The 21797-nt window shown below is 35.7% G+C and overlaps 1 protein-coding gene across 1 annotated transcript in view; it reads right to left on the bottom strand.

The window, feature by feature from the left end:
* RSPO3 (R-spondin 3) overlaps positions 1-21797 on the bottom strand; it is an 85975-nt gene that overhangs the window by 28651 nt on the left and 35527 nt on the right. Inside the window, exon 4 of the mRNA XM_007078654.3 lies at positions 17355-17552. Within this exon, the coding sequence (XP_007078716.1) occupies positions 17355-17552 (198 nt within the window). The remainder of the gene's footprint in view (positions 1-17354; positions 17553-21797) is intronic.

The following is a 21797-nucleotide window of genomic DNA, read 5'->3' as shown; positions in this document are numbered from 1 at the left end:
CCCTTTTATTCATATCCTTGTCAATACATTATTTCTTGTTATTTTGGTATTGGCCATTCTAATAGGTGTCACTATAACATCTCATTGTGGTTTTGATTTGCATTTCCCTGATGATCAGCGATGCTGAGCATCTTTTCATGTCCTCTTGGCCATATATATATCTGCTTTGGAAAAATGTCTATTCAGATCCCCTGAATTGGGGTTGTATGAGTTCTTTATATATTGAGTTGTATGAGTTCCTTATACATTTTGGATATTAACTACCTATCACATATAGGATTTGAAAGTATTTTCTCCCTTCCAGTAGATGATTGTCTTTTATTTATACTTATTTAAAAAAATTAATGTTTATTTATTTTTGAGAGACAGAGAGAGAGAGAGACAGAGGGTGAGCAGTGGAGGTGCAAACAGAAGGGGAGACACAGAGTCCAAAGCAGGCTCCAGGCACTGAGCTGTCAACACAGAGCCCTACATGGGGCTTGAACCCCACAGACTGCAAGATCATGACCTGAGCCAAAGTTGGATGCTTAATTGACTGAGCCACCCAGGTGCCCCAATGATTGTCTTTTAGGTTGACAGTTTCCTTTACTATGCAGAAGCTTTTTAGTTTGATGTAATCACACTTGTTTATTTTTGCTTTTGTTGTCTTTGCTCTTGGAGTCAGATACAAAATTTTCTTGGCATGACTTATGTCAAGTATCTTACCAACTATGTTTTCTTCTAAGAGTTTCAGGTGTTACATTCAAGTCTTTAATCCATTTTGAGTTAATTTTTGTGTATGGTGTCATTCTTTTGTATGTAGCTGTTCAGTTTTCCCAACACCATTTAATTGATGAGACCATCTTTTCTTCACTGTATATTCTTGCCTCCTTTGTTATAAATTAATTGACCATTTTTGTGTGTGGGTTTATTGCTGGATTCTCTATTCTGTTTCATTGATCTGTGCATCTGTTTTTATACCAATACCATACTCTTGATTACTTTTGTAATATAGTTTGTAATCAGGGAGCATGATGCCTCCATATTTGTTCTTTCTCAAGATTGTTTTGGCTAGCCAGTGTATTTTGTGGTTCCATACAAATTTTAGGATAGTTTGTTCTATTTCTGTGAAAAATGTCATTGGAATTTTGATAAGGACTTCACTGAATGTATAGATTGCTTTTCATAATATGGACATTTTAATAACATTAATTCTTCCAATCTATGAGAATGAAATATCTTTCCATTTCTTTGTCTTCTTCAATTTCTTTCATCAATAACTTATAGTTTTCAGTGGACAGGTCTTTCACTTCCTTGGTTAAATCTATTCCTAGGTATTTTGTTCTTTGTGATGCAATTATAATGGGATTATTTTTAAATTTCTTTTTCTGATAGCTCATTGTTGGCATATAGAGATGCAACTAAATTTTGTATACTGATTTTGTACTCTGCTACTTTCCTGAATTCACATATTAGTTCTAACAGGTTTTTTGGTGCAGTCATTAAGGTTTTCTACATACAAAATCATGTCATCCACAAATACTGACAGTTTTACATCTTCCTTTCCAATTTAGATGTTTTTAAATTTCTTTTTATTGCCTATCTGCTCTGGCAAGGACTTCCAGTTCTATGACAAATAAAAGTGGGGAGAGTGGGCATCCTTGTCTTGCTTCTGATCTTAGAGGAAAAGCTTCCATCTTTTCTGTTGAGTTTGATGTTAACTGTGGGTTTGTCACATATGGCCTTAATTATGTCGACATATGTTCCCTCTATGCTCACTTTGTTGAGAGTTTTATCATAAATGGATTTTGAATTTTATCAAATGCTTTTTCTGCATCTATTGAGATGATCATATGATTTTTATCCTTCATCTTGCTAATGCTGTACATTGCATTATTTAATTTGCAGATGTTGAACCACCCTTTCATTCCCTGGAGTATTTTCTTCCTTTTAAGGCGGAATAACATTCTATTGTATATGTATACACTACATTTTGTTTATCCATTGATCTGTTGATGGACACTTGGGTTGCTTCTATCTTTTGGTTATTGTTAACAATGTTGCTATAAACATGGGTGTACCAATATATCTTTGAGACCCTATTTTCAATTATTTTGGATATATACCTAGATGTGGAATTGGTGGATCATATGGTAAGTCTATTCTTAATTTTCTGCAGAACCAGCATGCTGTTTTCCATAGTGGCTCTTCATTTTACATTTTTTACTAACAGTGCACAAAGGTTCCAATTTCTCCAGATCTCACTAACAACAAGCACTTGTATTTTTTATCTATTTTATATATGGGGATGTGCATAAGATTTCAATAAAGCAGAGGGTTCTGTTACTACAACCCATCTGAAAACTACTTTTCTAATCCAATCTTCTCACCTTGCAAGCATCTATAAATAGCCCAGCAATCTATTACCAGGAGCAAAACAAGACTTGGTAAAACACGCATCAAAAAGGCCACTCTTCTCCCTATGAGATATCTATTATATGCCTCTTCATTACTTTTTTATTTGGTTCCTTTTAGTGACCCTTCCCAGACTACATTTCCAGGGAGGATTCAGCTTAATACTCAAATGTACTTTACAGAATATCTGGCCCTAATTCACTTCAGGCAATGAGAAAAAACTTACTGAGAAAGACCTAACTAATTGAGGGGAGACTCTCTTTCCATTGTAGGAACTAAGGATAGTTCAAGTAGATGGATGATTTTGCTGTTTAAAAATAGAGCTGATAAGAAGTGATTCAAAAAAGGAGAAAGCACGTGAAGTTAGTGCACACTATTAAATATCTGTATAGTTCCACAAATTGAATTACTAACATCAACACAGTTGTTAGTGGAAGTAATAATACAACAGAAAATATTGTGTCGATAAAGCAGAATGATATAGTGAAAAGTGCAATGTACTGGGATTCTCATTCCCCTTCTGTCATTACCAGCCTTGTGACAAAGCCACTTGGGCAAAGTTACTTAATCTCTTTAGGTCTTGGTGTCATTTATTGCCAAAAAAGGATGAACCATTTATCTCTAAGGTGTCTTTTGACTTTCTTATTCTGGTGTTTCGCATGGTACTACTATTATACAAGAGGAGTAAGATTAGTCCTAACACACACATCTTTTTAATTACACCACCAGAGGCAAAAGTGAGTTTATGAGGGACATGGGGCAAGATAGCTTATATGTATGTATACACGAATATATTACACTAGTAGTGTATCCAGTACTGTCTAATACACAAATGCTGCCCAACAAATGTTTATTGAATAAACACTCACACATTTAAGATTACAGTATCTAACAAATTTTTAAAAAAGTCAGCAACCTAGAAGGAAAAGTTATCATTATTTAAAAGATAAGAAAACACACTATAGTCAAATAAATAACAGAGTAAGAGAAATATTTGCTATATACGTGACAAAAGGTTGATATCCCTATTATACAAAGAGTTCCCACAAATGATTCAGAAATCACTCAACAGAAACATGGGCAAAACATGTAAATAGGTGTTCTGTAGAAATGCAAATAACTAATAACCATGTGATTAGCCTTATTCTTAGTCAGAAAAATGCCTATAATAAACAATAGGATATCATTGTTAATCCATCAGATTGGCAAGAGTTTAAAGGACTAACATCATCCAGTTCTGGCAAGGATAATAAAAATAAGCATGCCTGATATACTGCAAATGTGAACTGTTAAAACCTTTTTGAAAAAATAATCTGGGGAGTAAAATTTAAATTTATATTTAAAATGTGCACATCTTCTGATTTATCCATCCAATGTTTGGGACTCCATTTTATATGAGAGCTCACAATTATGAAGTGCTTACCATGTGCCAGATACAAGTCTCAGAGTTTTATACACACTCATTAGCTCCTCGCTATAAATCTGAGATATGGTTACTGTTATCATCCCAATTTTTCAGATGAGGAAAATGGGGTATACGAAGGTTAAATAATTAAAGTTATAGAGTTAGTTAAAAACACAACTGAAATTTGAAAATAGGTACTCTGGTTTCAGAACCTGTGTTGTATTTTGTTTATATATTAATTTTTTTAAAGTTTATTTGTTTTTGAGAGAGAGAGTTGGCTGAGAGAGAGGAAGACGGAGAATCCCAAGCAGGCTCCACACTGGTGGGGTGAAGCCCAATGTGGGGCTTGAACCCATGAACCGTGAGATCATGACCTAAGGTGACATCAGATGCTTAACCAACTGAGCCACCCAGGCGCCCCTCAGCCTGTATTTTAAATACTATGATATATCTCACCCCTTCTACCTTTGATGGAAAGTGAGTGCACAAGTTCACTGACATTATAGAGATTTTAATTATGGTAATAAAAGTAAAAGGGGACAAATTTTACTATCCATTACACCATTATGGTACATTGGTATATATGCCATTATTGTATCTTATACATAATGTAGAATGTATACCGTTATTGATATTAAAAATCAAATGCTTTTGTGAAAACTAAACAAAAACCCTTAAAATAAACAGCAAATCCAGAGTGGAACTGAGATGGTTTTGCCTTTCTAGCTATTTTAGTACTTTTTGACTTCACCAAGCTGACATTGCAAATATTCAACATATTTTGAAGACTGTGAACATGAACGATTCCACAAGGAGACAATTCTTGGAAAATTGAGGAAGGCTGCAGGGGATGGGAGGAAAGGATGATAAGGCAGGAGCGGAGGCATTAAGGGCATCAAACATGGTCAGAAGCCAAAGGGCTGAGGCAGAGAAATTAAATAGAAAAACTCCCTTTTCCTACACAATTCAAAGCAAAATGACAAATTGAACAAGTGTAAATCCACCAGAGGTTTGCCCATGAAATACTTTAGTAAACTGTGTTTTAGCTATTTAAATAAACCAAATTTGAAAGAAACCAAATCCCTTTATGATTTTGGTGTTGGTTGGATATGATATACATCACATCAGATGTTTATAGTATGTATTTATTATTCTGAGGGGTACTTCACTATCATATGTACATATTCCATAAATAATTAGCTATCAAAATGGCATTATGCTAATTACATTATGGAAAACTAGGTTATTATTTCTGTCAATTAGGATTATAAGATTGCAATTAATTAGATATTAACTGTTGATCTTAAGTATGCATATACTGTATGTCTAATTTTTGAAATTAGCAATTATTCATATTTCCCAAGTGTGTGATTAGTTATGTTTATATTCCCTAAAATGTGGTATTATTCTAAATATCAGTGAGAAATAAGTAGCATTATACTTCTAGACATTAAATTTTATGTAATGCAAAAATAAAAAGAATATCTTATCTAGAAATGTACATGTCTTGCATGAAGATATTAAATGTAACTGGACTCTGTTCAGAAACTCTTTCTTAAATCTGATCCTTTGCACAAATAAGAAAAGCAGGCTTTTTCAGTAGAAACAACAAATAAACAAAACAACCCTTTACAAGGCATATTTCTCAATTATGGCCGTCTCGGCTCACAGAGGCTAGAGTTATGACCGGGTGTTGTATACACAGTATAAACACAAGAGTTCAGTAATTAGGTTTGAGTTAATTTTAAAGTTCCAGTGACCTGGTGCATAATCAAGCAAAAGGTCATTACCCACACTGGTACATTTCACACAGAACACTCAGCAGCTAGAATTGGACACGTCTTCACTTTAGCTTGCACAAATCAATCCCAGAAACCACTTGTAGGAGTTGTGGATTCTTTTTCTATTCATTTCAGGGCCACTTTACTCACATAAAAATGTTTCCAGCAAACCAGAGAAAGCAGAAAACAAATTAGTTAAGTTAAATTATTATTAGTATTATGCTGGACATGCCTCTCTAGTCTAAAACAGAGAGAGTAGAACTTAGGTTACTCTTCCTCACTTAAATTTTTTTTCTTCATGAATAATATTGGACAAGGACTACCCTACAGAAGTGTACAAACCTCTCAATTTTAACATTTTGAATTTCTTTTTTTGAAGGAGGTAATTTGTAACATTTTGTCAGCCAAGCATCCTTATATCTATGTAGAACTACCACTCAGAATAGTCCACATGTCCCTTGGCTTCAAGGGTGGACATGCAACCAATTGGCAGACCAATCATAAGACTCTAGTTCCCCTGCCAGTGATTGGTTCAAAGGGATAGACATGTGACCCAAGCAGGGTCACTTTGAGTCCTTTAATGAGAATGGATGAATAAATACTAGAAGGGAGAGCGCACTATCCTTTTGGATTGAGAACAACATGGATATAGAATTAGGGCTGCCCAGAGTCAGCTTTTCTCTTGAATAGAGAGAGGTTCTGCAGCAGAAGAGAGCAACGCCAATTAACAAAGAGAAACAGAAGCAGGATGAATTGAAATGATGAGAAAGAGCAAATGATATTGTTTGAGCCCTTAGAGCAAACTGTGCCTAAGCCAGTAGCTTTCTTATTGCTTAAGTTAATTTGAGATCTGTCATTTTTAACTAAAATGTTGGATTTTTTACATTTTTAACTAAAACTTTGGCTCAGGTCATGATCTCATGGTTCGTGGGTTTGGGCCCTGCATTGAGCTCTGTGCTGACAGTTCAGAGACTGGAGCCTGTTTCAGATTTTGTGTCTCCCTCTCTCTCTGCCCCTCCCCTGCTTTCATTCTCTCTCTCTCTCTCTCTCTCTCTCAAAAACAAAAATTTAAAAAAGAAAGAAAAAGAAAGAAAGAAAGAAAGAAAGAAAGAAAGAAAGAAAGAAAAGAAGGAAAGCAATCAATAGATATAGAAGGGAGCAGAAACATAGTGGACTAAGAGGTTTTGATGACTTTACAATTCACACTCATTTTGTACATGTTAATAATAATAGCCCACTGGTGCCAGACACTTTATGCTTGGATTTGTCCATCATTAAAAATTATACCTCATTCTATTTGGGGTCTGGTTTGACAGCAATGTATAAAGATTACACTGTTTGAGTGGTGCATTTCCATTCATGATGCTAAAAATGATATAGTTTTAATGTAAACAAGTTTGAGAATGTTTCTGTTTCAATGATGTCACAGAATTTAATTGTAATCTGGTTGTATTTGCCTGGTCACACCTCTTGGGAGGCCTGACTCCTTTCTTCCCAGGCTACAACAATCTACAAAGTTAGTCTATAATGCTTCCATGACGAAGTTGCTGGAGTAGATAAAAAGAGGACAAGATAATGATCTATGGAAAGAATAATTCTTTTGTGCCTTCAAATGTGGGGTGTCTTCTCTGCCAAAGAGGTTTCAGCAACACCAGCAGTTTCAAGGAGTGACTGTGTTAGGGAGGTGGGAAGGAGGACAGAAGCATGAAAGGGGGAAGTGTCTTTTTGCTGGAGAAATGTTTACTTTGTAATTAGCAAAGGACAAGAAAGCTCTTTTGGAAACTGTATTTGGGGGTCCAGAATTTAAATTTATGCTGATGCTCTCCGAGTCTCTCTCTAGGGAACCCTCCTAATTGGCAGGGATCTCAGTTGGCTAGAACAGGCTGCAAATGAAGCCAAGGTCTTGGGGTCATTTCTCCAAAGGGCCCGTTAACTCAGCTCTGTTCCATAGCCACAAGCTGTATCTTTAACCCTGCTTAGCTGTCTTACAAACACAGATTAGCACATCAACATGGTGGTCACAGAAGAAATACATATATTCGCCTTGAGACCAAAACAAAAGTAGTCAAAGATATTTCATTTTTGCCAGCATAAACGAAATGTCTGTGACTGTGTTAGCAAACTCCAGTGAAGACTACAGCTGCTGATGGAGGAAACTGCAAAGACGAAAACTTAACACAGTTCTATGCTAGGAGTGAGGTGATCAAGGCAATCACTACCTTGTGGAATGGCATAAATCATGATGCCAACATCTAGAATAAGATATCCATGATGGCAGGGACTTTTGCCTTTCTTGTTCAGTACTATATCCTCAGCCTGACACATAGCCAGTGTTTTTTAATAAATATTTGTTGAATATGAGGGTATCTTGGCCTGGATTTTTATTTATTCTTCCTATTCCTCTCATTACATACAAATTGGAAAGAACAATGGAAATAGTCTCCTATACAACATCTCCTGTATTAACTATTGAGTGTGTTTTTACAAAAGAAGAAACAGTACCTTAGAAAGTATAAAAAAAAAAGTTGAATGAATGGGCAATCACACTCATCTAACTGCAACCAAGAGAAAGACCTCGTGGCAGATGGCAAAAATGGTTACAGCTCTCCACCCAATCTTGTATACGCAAGCCACCTTGAAAAGTAATTTTGCAGCTTCTCCCACCAACAGGTGAAATCTATTTCTTCAACTCTTAAATCAGGACTGACCTTATGACTAGCTTGATAGGCCGACAGCATATGGTGAAAGTGAAATCACGCTAGTTCCGAGCCGAGCCTCAAAAGGAACTCCTCATACTCTCCCTCGTGGAACCCTATAGATCCCTTTCTCCATCTTATTGATGATAGAAACCAAGCACAATTTCCTGAGTCCTCTAGCCAGCCAACCATGTGAGGGAGCCCAGCCAGAAGTGCATAGTGAATCTAGGCCTGAATTGCCCACTCACATTTATTGTTAAATAAATGGTTGTTGTTTTAAGCCTCTACATTTTGGGGTTATTTGTTAGGCAGCAAAAGTAACTGAAACCCTCATGCACAGGCAAGATCATTTGCTTGCTTAGGGACTGAAGAATGCTTTTGTATAGTACAACTACTACTCTATTCTGACTAGCGTGTGCCACGTGACACACACTAATGGGTTGAAAAGCATTAGTTATTTATAAACATCACAAAAAAGACGTATCAGAAAATACAGGCATTTACAAGGATAATTTATCATAAAGACTTTTTTAGAATAGGGATGCTAAGGTATATACCAACAAAGCAGAGAAGCCTAAAAATGATTCTATACCATAGCAAGGAAGGGAGTGCACAGATCATGCTAACACTTGAGTATGTCCTACCATAAGTATGTTCACCTGACTCTGACCACCGTGGATAATGTTACAAATATCCTGGATAGCCAGAAAAATGGAATGAAACTTGGCATTCATTATAAAGAGATTATAACTTCTGGTTGAATGATAAAAATGGTATAGTGCCTAGGATTGCAAGGCATGAAATAAAAAGCTTCTCATTTCCTACAGAGCTTTTCCTTTAACACTGAGAAGTTTAAGAGCATACAATAGGATTAGAAAATATGTTAGAGGTTGGGGTGCCTGGGTGGCTCAGTTGGTTAAGTGGCTGACTTCAGCTCAGGTCATGATCTTGCAGTTCATGAGTTTGGGTGTCAGGCTCTGTGGTGACAGCTCAGAGCCTGGCGCCTGCTTTAGATTCTGTGCCTCCCTCTCTCTCTGCCCCTCTCCCAGATGTCTCTGTCTCTGTCTCAAAAATAAATAAAAAATTTAAAAAAATGTGTTAGAGGCAAGAAACCTAGTAACTGTCATTTCATTTTTTTCAACACCTTTCTAGGTGTTGCCTGTGATCCTTTTGCTCTGTTTTATAGAAGGGAGTAAACTATACATAGAAAGGATTGTGGCATGGTTTTCGACCCACAAAACTGGGCAGCAGAGAATGATTGCAAAGATCCTGCCATTGTAATATCAATACCAGGAGAAACAGTGAAAAAGGTTGTGGCCTGTCACAGCAGCTGTAACTTTCTTTTATCTGTGTGGGTAATAAATTATGACATTATCCATTGAGTCTGCAAGCTAATTTGATGCTTCAAGGATTCAATGGGACACTGGTGATTAAGAAAAGGAATAAAAGTTGAGTAATATAGCTAAGGAGAAAAAATAATAATCAGATTAAAATAAGGAAAGAGGCCTTGAGTGACCATGACTGAAAAGCATCTGAAGATGAACTGTGGATTTATGGGATCTTTAGAGATGAGTAGTGCCTATATCCTTCAAAAAAAAGTAGTACACCTGTACTATTTTTAAAAGCCTAATATTTAAATTGGGTTGAGGTATATATAAACTGTAATCTTTCGATCTATAACAACCACACTCTAGGTCTGGTTTTAGTACTTACAAAATTCAGAGGATAAAATTTTGAAGTGTTAGGTTGAACCATCTGAAACTGCTAATATTTGGCCATTTATGACCTACAAAGTGACAATTTCACATGACTCCACCTAATAGGGAGAAGAGTGTTAAAAGACAAGAGATGGGTATAGCTGTATGATTAGTTTTGGTGAAGACAAAGGTAAGTGGTGATTAAACAACTGTCAGGCTTCTCCACACTGGACATTAAATGAAAAAATTGGCTTAGCTTTTGAGAGGAGGTACATACATTTATACCAAGAACCACTTCTCTGAGAGTGAAGGGTGTTATTTACTTCAATCGACTACCTTTCTTGCAAGTTTTAAATATACCTGGATATTTTTGTGCTGGAATATTTTAAATCAAACAATACTAATTTTTAATAAAATTGATTGTTGCCTTTATATTGGGAAATGAAATTTCCCCCTCTGTCCCACTATCTTGTCCTTCTCACCAAAGAGTCACACCATATGAGGTTTTTCATTGATGGTAGCTGGTCTGCCACAGAATTTGAACAAACAATATGGATCAGTAGGGACTGGATAGGCCCCGAGAAGGGATAACAAACAGAGATTGTTAGGTTTATATCAAGGTTTCTCATCCTTGTATGATTAGCAGATAATTTTTGCTGCGTGCAGCTGTCCTCTCTATTGTAGTAGAACAACATCCCTGGCCTCTACCTGCTAGATGCTTGTAGAGTTTCCCTCCAAGTTGTGATAATCAGAAATGTCTCCTGGGGAACAAAATCATGTGTGGTTGAGAATCACCATCTCTAATGCTGTTATCATTTCTGCTCCGTATTTTCCTGAATATTTTCTGACCTCTCTCAAAGGGCTAGTCTATTAATTAGGTGTAGAGAAAGAGCAGAAAACTCCCATCCTTCAGTGCTAACACAGGATGAGTGTGTAGGCCAGCTGGTTGTCCTCCATGAGGTGAAGGTGGGGAGAGGACATCATCTAAATACTCTAGCCAACTGGCACACTACAAATTTGAGCTAATGAATGCATCTAGTTGAGTTCTGATGAATCGTTCTGGGAATCTTTGCTAAATGTCTTGTTTTGAATTTGAATGCATATTTAATACAAATTCTTCCTGCAGAAAACTCAACTATACTGGAATAGTTGTTATAAACACTTTAAGAAGTAACCTAAAAGACAGAGAAGCAAGCCTAGGAACAAAGCAGACTCATTTTTTATTTGCTTGATTTTTAAAAATTGACTTTGCTGTCATTTTAAATACCATGCTCATGATAAAACATAATGCATATTTATAATACTGGTATTTGAAGAAATGGTTAATTACAATTATGGATTAGCATGTCACATTTTTCCTTTATGTGGAACCAAGATGACTTTTACAACTTTGCTTTTAATTTGGAGAAGGCACATAAGGCGACATATAATATATTCAAATAATGCAATAATTCCCTACACTTATTTAATCCCTGGGAATGACTCTGGACACCTCATTTTATTGCACATTGCTGTATTGCGCTTCACTGATATGGCATTTTGTTTGTTTGTTTATTTGTTTTTAGTTTTGTTTTTTTACAAATTGAAGTTTAGTTGCAATCCTTCACTCAGCTAGTCTATTGGCACCAACAGCATTTGCTACTTTGTGTCTCTGTATCATATTTACCCCTGCAATATATCAAACTTTTAAATTATTTTTGTGTTTGTTATGGTGATCTGTGCTCAGTGATCTTTGATGTTACTATTGTAATTGTTTTGGGGTACCACAAACTGCACCCTCACAAGACAGAGAACCTAATTGATAAATGTGTGAGTTCTGACTGTTCCACTGACTGGTTCTTCCCCCATCTCTCTCTCTTCTTGGGTCTCCTTATACCCTGAGATGCAACAGTACTGAAATTAGGCCAATTAATAACCTATGATAGCCTCTAACTGTTCAGGTGATAGGAAGAGTCCCACATCTCTCATGTGAAACCAAAAGCCAGATATGGTTAAGCTTAGTGAGGAAGACATTTTAAAAGCTGAGATACACTGAAAGCTAGGCTTCTTGCACTAGTCAGCCAAGTTTTGAATGAAAAGGAAAAGTTCTTTAAGGAAATTAAACGTACTGCTCCACTGGACATATGAATAATAAGAAAGCAACATAGCCTTATTGCTGGTATAGAGAAAATTTTATTAGTCTGGATAGGAGATCAAACTAGCCATAACATTCCCTTAAGCCAAAGCCTAATCCAGAGCAAGGCCCTAATTTTCTCCAATTCTATGAAGGCTGAGAGATATGAAGAAGCTGTAGAAGAAAAGTTTGAAGCTACCACAGGTTAGTTATTTCATGAGGTTTAAGGAAAGACGCCGTCTCCATAACAGAAAAGTGTGAGGTGAAGCAGCAAGTGCTGATGTAGAAGCTGCAGCAAGTTCTCCAGAAGATCTAGCTACGATCGTTAATGAAAATGGCTACACTAAATGGCAGATTTTCAATGCAGACTAACCAGCCTTCTATTGGAAGACGATGGCATAGGGTTTTCATAGTTAGAGATGAGAAGTGAAGCCTGAAAATGTGACTGAATTGTTGCAGTCTCATGATAAAACCTGATTGGATGAGGAATTGCTTCTAATGGATAAGCAAAGAAAGCGGTTTCTTGAGGTGGAATCTACTTCCAGTGAAGATGTTGTGAACATGGTTGAAAGGACAGCAGAGGATTTAGATTATTACATAAACTTAGTTGATAAAACAGCAACAGGGTTTGAGAGAACTGACTCCAATTTTGAATGAATTCTACTGTGGTAAAATGCTATCAAGCTACAGAGAGATCATTTGTGAAAGGAAGAGTCAATTGATGTGGCAAACGTCATTGTTGTCTTATTTTAAGAAATTGCCACATCCACTCCATCCTCAGCAACCACCACCCTAATCAGTCAGCCGTCATCAACATTGAAGAAAGACCCACCACTAGCAAAAGGATTACAACTCACTCATGATGATTGTTAGCACTTTTTAGCAATTAAGAATTTTAAAATTAAGGTATGTACATTATTTTTTCAGATATAATGCTATTGCACACTTACTAGTCTATAGCATAGTGTGAACATAACTTTTATATGTACTGGGAAACAAAAAAATTAATTTGACCCATTTTATTGTAATATTTGCTTTATTATGGAGGTCTGGAACCAAACCCACATGATCTCTGAGGTATGCCTATATTTTCATTTTAATAGTTTCTTTTCTCTTTCTGCTAGGAAGGATGCTATTTCTTCTTGAATCAAGAAAGTACACCCTCCCCCATTTCTTCCATGACTCTGTTCTTCTTTCTCCTTTCTATCCCAAGATTATGTGCTACATATAAGTAATTATTATCTTCTTCATACAATTAAATTTCTTTCATTCTTGTGAATTTCGTTAAAGCCCAATATCTATAGGAAATTCTCTTTAGTTAAAGAAATGTAAAAAATGAATGAGAAACATGTTTAGTGATCCTCCTTCCTCTGACCTCTCAATGCCCCTACACACACAGTATCACCCTTTGGCATCAAATACAGGCACATACATATTTCCTGTCCTGTTTCACTTCCCCTTATCTAAGATGATGATGAACAGTATATCAAAAATTCATAAATGTAAGTTGATAACTGTTGAACATGCATTTCCTCCTTGTTTACTTCCATTTCAATACATGGTTTTAATGCTCATGTGAAACTAGTCTATACATTAGCCTTTATACTCTCTTAAAATATATTTTATATAGCTGACATTTCAGATATATAATTTCATTGAGATAGGCTCAAGCTAGACAATATTGCAATGGTAATAACTTCTTATTAAAGTTGGGAATTGAGGGAGAAGTTAAGACTGATTAAAAGGCAACATGTCAGGTAAGGGAAATAATCTTAGAAGAGGCAAACATCAGATAAAAATTTAGGGGGCTACAAAAATTACATTTATATCCTTAGATTCATTTCTTAGGACTAAGTATGAGAAGAATGTTAGTAAAAGGAGTGTATGTGTGTAAGATTTTGCAACCAATTTTTTCAACAATATTAAAATACATCTCACAACTTGAAGAATTCACTGTTACTAAAAACTACTTCCTTCAATTCAGCTTCTTCTTTGTGTACATTTTGAAAAGTCATTTCTGGATCTTATCATTCTTCTCCAGGGACCTTGCCTTTGGCAATTACAACACAGCAGAAAAAAATCCTGAACACATGCTCCATACCTTTTCCAAATATGAGTTATCTACCTCTGTCTTTTGTGAATCTCTTAGACAGGGAGTTTAAGTTTAAATTCAAGATTTTCAGGCTAAATTTTATTTTATTTTATTTTATTTTAGTTTTTTTTTATATTTTATTTTTAAAAATTTACATCCAAATTAGTTAGCATATGGTACAACAATGATTTCAGGAGTAGATTCCTTAGTGCCCCTTACCCATTTAGGACAAATTTTATTTTAAAAGCCTTATCTTTTAGTTTACTCATCTAGAAATGCTGAAACCATGACCATAAAAGATCTTATTTATGAGTCTATAAGCCAATGGTAGGAGAAGTCAAATCTTTTTCACTTTATTGTAATTGTCTTCTTATAGCTTCATAAGTATTTATAATATATATCTCAGAATTTAAATGAGAAGACTCTGGGTAACATTATTATTTTGATATGATATTTGATATAGTGGCATGTCCAGATTCATAATTACTTTGCTATTTGATTTCTTCATGTTCAAATAGAATGTTTGTTAAGTTATCATTAAGAGAAGCTAAGAAAACTATTAAGTTAGGGAAGTAAGAAATGAAGGGAGAAGTGGTATCCTTCCTATCTTAAATTTATGAGCCACTAGGGAAAACATTTTTGAGACATATATAAAGATCAATAGAGATTAAATAAAAGTAGAACTAAATTTGAAAGTTAATTATAAATGTGATCCATATTTCCCACTTGGTAGTCTATGCATTATCAAATCTGAAAAAGGATAAAGCTCCTAAATTTTTCTAGTTGTATAAAGTTCTATTTGTAAATGTAACTTATCCTGCTCATAAAGGAGGAAAAAGGACCAGAAAACTTAAAAAAAATGTTTATTTATTTATGTTGAGAGAGATAGTGGGTGTGCGTGAGGGAGAGGGCCAGAGAGAGGAAGAGAGAGAATCTCAAGCAGGCTCTACACTGTGAGCACAGAGTCAACATGGGGCTTGATCTCACCAGCCATGGGATCATGACCCGAGCTAAAATCAGGAGTTGGACACTTCACTGACTGAGCCACTCAGGCACCCCAGGACCAGAAGAAACTTAAGCCAAGCTTATGCCATAGGTTATTTTAAACTTCTTGTGGCTTTATTTGTCTTAACGTGTGGCTAGTTTTAAAAACTGACATTTTCAATGTTAATATTTAAATCAAGTGCCAGGAAAATATATTAGACCACATTCTCAAATAAAAGAATTATATCATAATTTAATTTTTCTATTGGATAAGGTTTTCTTTACTTCTATTTTAAAAGTCAAGTATACTGAATACTGATTAGTAATGTAGAATCTTTGTGAAAGTATAATGTGAGCAAGGACCACCTGTAAGTCATTAAATTCCAAGAAAATTTAACAAACATAAGTAAGTGTACAGCTATGGGAGTTTACCAACAAGTAGAGTGATGAAATATTTGATTTCCAAATCCAACTTTTAAAATTTAAGATGTTTTAAATTAATTGGTAACAAATGCCAGAAAGACCTAGCCAACTTTCATTCCTTAAACCTAATTTTAATCAAAATATCTTACACATTTACAAACTTGAAGTTCCCTTTAAAATCATCCATGTCTTCAAAAATTTTATCACATTAATTACTTGATTACTAATAGCAACATCAGGCTGGATACATCGTGATAATGGCCAACTCTTTTGATATAGTGAAAGACATTTTGCAAAGTACCAGTGACCCAAGATCTTTCTTAAATGAGCAATGTTCAAGTTTGCACAACAACCTCCTCTCTGTTCCCACTGAATTTTGTTCACATATCTATAATCTCCCTTTTGTATATGATATTGCTATTATCTATTTAAACATCTCAACCCTCCATTGGACCCTGCATATACCTTCAGGATAGGTATACTACCCCATTCAGTTGTGAATTCCCAGGACTTAGTGGTGTGTCTGGCCACAGAGTAATAATTCATTGAAACCATGTTGAATGAATGAATGAATGAATGAAGGAAGGAAGGAAGGAAGGAATGAATGAATGAAATAAGCACAGGAAATCCAACTACAGAGGCAGCCAAAGTCCTTTCAAGTTGCAATTCACTGAGGATCATTTATTGGCTCAACAGAACTACCAATAATATATAAAGCTACATAATATCTTTGTAAGCAGTGGAGTCGAGGACATTAGTGAGAAAGGCAAAAAAATTCTATTTTAAAGATAAACTGCAGATCTTCTAAGTGGAAGTTAATTACCCTAAAACATTATATTAAATGGTATATTTCTCCTTGGCAGTCATAAGACTTCAGAATAAGCTCTGACACAGAGTTATTTACGATTGATCTAATAAGTTCTGTAACTTAGTTTACAAAGTTAGTATAACATGAAAAAAAATCTGGGGATCAAACTTCATTAATGCTTATATTATATTTATAAAATGTGGCCTTGGTCATTTAGTTCAAATGTAAAGTCAATATTAAAACATATATTCATTTAAATGTTTAGGGGTGCCTGGGTGGCCCAGTCGGTTAAGTGTCTGACTCTTGATTTCAGCTCAGGTCATAATCTCATGGTTCATGAGTTTGAGCCCCATGTCGGATTCCACGCTGATGGTGTGGAGCCTGCTTGGGATTCTGTCTCTCCCTCTCTCTCTGCCCCTCCCCTGCTTGCTCTCAATCTCTCTCTCAAAATAAATAAATAAACATTAAAAAAATATAAATGTTTAAAAAATACTAGGTAACCTTTAAAATACATTTAGCTAGAAAAGTTTACAACCGAATTGTACTACTTTGACGGTAGGCAATGAAAAAAGGAGTAAGTTGATGGCTGGAGTCTCTTCACTATGGTCTTGTACCAAATGGTGTTAGAACTTGTGTTTATGAGGCTTCTCAAACGTGTTCTAGGCACAAGGAAGGTGGATGATAGGAAAGATAATGACCCAAAACAAAAAGGCCTAAATATCTAATGCAGCCTCCTTCATCAAGATTTAATTAACATACTTCTATAATTTTGATACCAGACTCCCATTTTTTAAAAAAATTGCATATCTATATTCTGTAATTTACAGAGAGCATATGCTTTGGTTGGTACACATTTTGGAGTTTTAGACATGACCAATAACACTGTTTCCTAAGAAATAAAGTGAAATTTGCATAAAATTATGAGGCTTCAAATAAGTACATTTTGTTAGTATGATAGTACCTCGTTCTCCCTTCTGACACTTCTTTCTTTGCACTGTACACTTTCTTGTCTCACTGGTGGGGGGACACAGGTTACCCTTTGCTGATGGATGCTGTGTTATTTCTCGGACCCGTGTTTCAGTCCCTCTTTTGAAGCCACATGTTTTTCCTTTCTTCATGCATGGACTCCAAGGACTCCATTCACTGGCCTCACAGTGCACTGAAACAGAACAGCAGAAACAAACTTGCTCAAATTCTGAGCAGAAATCCTGTAGAGCAAACTTGCGCAAGGTAACTTAAAGAAAATGAAAATAAAGAGAAAGACAGGAATAAAATGTTTTCACATTTGTAGTGCTCACAGTGCCAGGTAAACTCATTTTTGCATTAGGTTTACTTTTCACTCTAGAGTTGTTAACCCAGGCACTAATCTAATTGCTCACAGTTGACCGATGCTTCACAATTTCTAGAGCACTGCTCTAATTTTTGATTGATCCTGACCATAACTTGATAGACTAGTCATTATTATGTGCTATCTTTAGTGTACTTCTTTAGTGTGCAACAGAAGCACCTGGAGGGCTTGCTGAATGAACTAGACCCCACCCCTCGTGAGAATGTGCATTTCTAACAATAAATGTGATGCTGATTTGCAGGTACCAAGAACACACTTTGAGAACTTCTGTGCTAGAAAATGGTTAAGCAAAAAATGCATCCGGGTCGTTGTCTACAATTCACTTCCTTTTCTGCTTCATTTGCAGTGGAGTACTTAAATATTATTATTTAATTTTTTTTTAATTTTTTAAAAATGTTTATTTTTGAAGGAGAGATAGAGAGAGCAGGGGAGGGGCAGAGAGAGAGAGAGAGAGAGAGGGAGGGAGATAAAGAATCCAAAAAGGGCTCTAGGCTCTGAGCTGTCAACACAAGGCCCGATGTGGGGCTCAAACTTATGAACTTGAATCATGACCTGAGCCAAAGTCATACACTTAACCGACTGAGCCCCCACCAGGTGCCCGTAAATATTATCATTCATTAATGGGTGTTCTTCAGGCATAGCAGCATGTATGTAAGTGGATTCTGGATCAACTTCGGTTGATAAGCTGCTTCTGGAATTAACTTGAAGGAGTGATTCCTAAGCTGAACAGATGTAATTTCTATAAAGCTTCTTTTGTAGATTTTTCCCCTTTTCTGTATATTAATACCTTCTTTTCACTCATGGCTTTCCAAGGTCTTATAGCAGATTTCTGAACTTCTAATGAAAATAAATATCTGCAAGATGCTATCATTTTATTTATGTTCATACAACTTCCTAATTTACAATAACTGAAATAGCTTGCAGCAATAATTCTTTCGATGATACAAGATTCTCTTTCCACAACTTTCCATTAACCTTTCTTGCTTCCTTCTGATGAAAAAAAATCCTTATTTTAGAGTGGAATGTTATCTTTTATGCAGCCTCAAAAAATATAACCTAAATGTTTTAGAAATTTAAATCCACTTTGCCATACATTTTTTCCATGTTTTGTAGTTACCATCAGGTATCTGAATGTAACACAGAGTTAAAGGAAAATGACTAGATAAGTTAATTTAAGTTTCTATGAACGTAAAAAAATGAACTTTACTGAACCACTCCTATACTAGTTTCATGTTCAGTTATAACATGATTTGAATTAAAGACCAGAACAATGAAGTCACTTACTGATATCATAATCTTTTGCCAGTTAGGACGTATCTCCCATCCTGATATTAATGACACAAAAACAGTGGATCTTTAACACAAAACAAATAAAAACACCTCTGAGAAAGGAAATGGAAAAATGAAAATCAAAGTTTGTGAGCTGTCACTTTGTCCAGTATTCATTTAAGAGGGCGAAAAAAACAAAAACAAAAAGAAAAAACAAAAAAAACATGATGTGAAAATGACTAAGAACTTTGGGGCTTCTTCACAATTGTAAAAGTAGTCTAGGAAAATGGATATTTAGACTTCAGAAAATAAGATTTTTAAAATTACAATTATGAGTCCTTAGTCATATGATATAAATGGTTCTAAAAATTAAATTCTAATGACAATATTAGAGAATTCCATTGAGGAAGAAAAAGAGGAAATATTTAAAATTGATGAGTTCAGATAGTAAAAAGCTCTAATAAGAAGGGATAGTTAAAAATCCTTGAGAAGAGGAGAACTTTCCTAGAGAAATACTATAAAATGAACCTATAATGTTACTGTGTAAAAAATATTTCTGGAAAATTGGAAACTTTGAAAAACATGTAAAGACAACAAAAAGGATGATTTAAGTTATATTCAGGTCTGAACAACATAGAATTGGGGCATTATTTGGTTAAGAGGTAATTAAGAAAAAAACAAAATTACACCCTTTTTCTATTCTGTTTTCTGTATTAAGGACAATTTAACACTGGAAATCTTAACACAGTTTTTTAAAGTTTATTTATTTATTTTGAGAGAGAGAGAGAGAGAGAGAGAGAGAGAGAGAGAGAAACAGGGCAAGTGGGAAGGGGCAGAGGGGCAGAGAGTGGGGGGAGAAAGCAAATCCCAAGCACAGAGCCCAATGAGGGGCTCAAACCCACGAACTGTGAGATCATGACTGGAGGTGAAATTATGAGTAGGGTGCTTAACCAACTGAGCCACCTGGGTGCCCCTGGAAATCTTTAACTATTCACTAATGAAACAAGGGTCTCAAAAAAGTAATTGGCTTCCTGTCCCCAGAAATGGTCATGCTGTGATAGATCATCAGTCTACAAAGCTATAAAAGGAATTCTTGAATTGGAAGAAAAGCTGAACTGGATGTTCTACCAGTAAGGGCCTTAAGACAGCATTACTCATTTGCTCTCATTCTTGTTGACTAACTGCATGGCTACACTGAGAACATAGCAAGGGCATATTCCTTGCTACTCACAGTTTAAAGCTGGATATCTCCCTCTGTGACTACTTGAATGAGGCCAACTCTCCCAGAGGAGCGATGAGGATGGCACAATGACAGTGCAGAAAGGAAGGAAATATCTACAGCATAAAGCAGAACAAATATATTCTCCTATACAATTGGGTTCAGTGGACATTTATGCCTAATATGACAGAAAACCATGAGGAGTGGATATTTTGAGGCAGAAGTCTTTCACCCTAGCTCTATATCAGAGTGGTATTTTCTCTGTTATGACCTTTCCTCTTGGTAATAATCTGGATAAGAAACAAGTCACATAATGTAGATTTCAGGAAAGAGAGGGAGGGACACATTCTTCAAAATCTTTGGTGAACAACAGAGAGCTAGAGTCAAGGTACTAATAATAGCACTGACAATAACTCACACTGTGTCCTTGGAGTCATTATTTCAGCTCTCCGGGTCCTAGTTTCATATTTGCTAAAGGAATAGGCTTTAATGTTCTTTTGTGATAATCAAACAGGTCATCATTTTTCATGAAATCGTGGGGCAAGCCTCAGTCACAGCCCACCTACTACTTGTTGGCTAGAGAGCACATGCTGGGAGACATCCCTTACAGCAAGCAACAAGAGCTGGCTCTCAACAAAAGTTGCGGATTTGCGCTGTGTCCTAGGTGATTTATACCTAACTGTTCAATGAGCCAGATTCGCTAAATGGCTTTTAGATTTCTAATCCCTATTCTAAAATATATAAATTTCTTAAATTTCATTGTTTTAAGAATATTTTTCGTCTAAATAGTAGTATGAATTACCAGTAAGCTTTACTAGCTAATCTAAACAGTGCCAAGTGCCAAATGCTCTCTATGATAGAAAAGCATTAAAACATTGAAGATAAATAGCCTTTCAAGGACTGAATACTACACTTTAAACAACTAAGAAAATCTAAACATGCGCCCTTTAAACAACATGCGCCCCTTTTTCTGGGTAGAGAAATGGCACAAACTTTCTGCAACTCATCCTGAATTTCTGTCCTTGAATACTCCGCAGAATTGTTTCCTATTTTTTCCACAGTTTGGAACTTATTACCTTTAGTCATCAGCCCTCAGGACTTAACAGAGATGAACTTGAAGTGCTTTCTCATGTACGTTTTACCCTATTTCTAACTAGTTTTTCTGTGTCTTTATTGACTAGAAGGAAAAAAAAGAAGACTCAACCAAAATGAGCCATGAAATGTTGTTTTCCAGATGCTTTTGAAATTATCATTAAAATATCATCTATTTGTTTCATTCTCTTAGAAACTTTGTTGAAAAATGAGTGTTTTCTGTTTCAATTATTTCTGGACTTGAAATAGTTAAGTCACCACTTTCGAGTTATTGCTCCAGCACTTTCGATTCTAACGGGGGATCTATCTGTGGGGACCCCAGGGGAATCCTGGAGACTATCTTGTACTGAATCAGAAGGACATTTGTGTGCATATGCCAATATCAGTGCAGCATCAAAGGTTCTTGTAGCTCTTGCCCAGGGGATTTTGAGATTTAGTATGCTGTTTTCCCATTTGGTTGAGCATCTGCTCCCCAA

Source organism: Panthera tigris, chromosome B2 (assembly GCF_018350195.1).
Source record: "Panthera tigris isolate Pti1 chromosome B2, P.tigris_Pti1_mat1.1, whole genome shotgun sequence".
NCBI classification, from domain to species: Eukaryota; Metazoa; Chordata; class Mammalia; order Carnivora; family Felidae; genus Panthera; species Panthera tigris.
The sequence above is the reverse complement of the archived record's forward strand: the minus strand, read 5'-3'. Positions and strand labels throughout refer to the sequence as shown.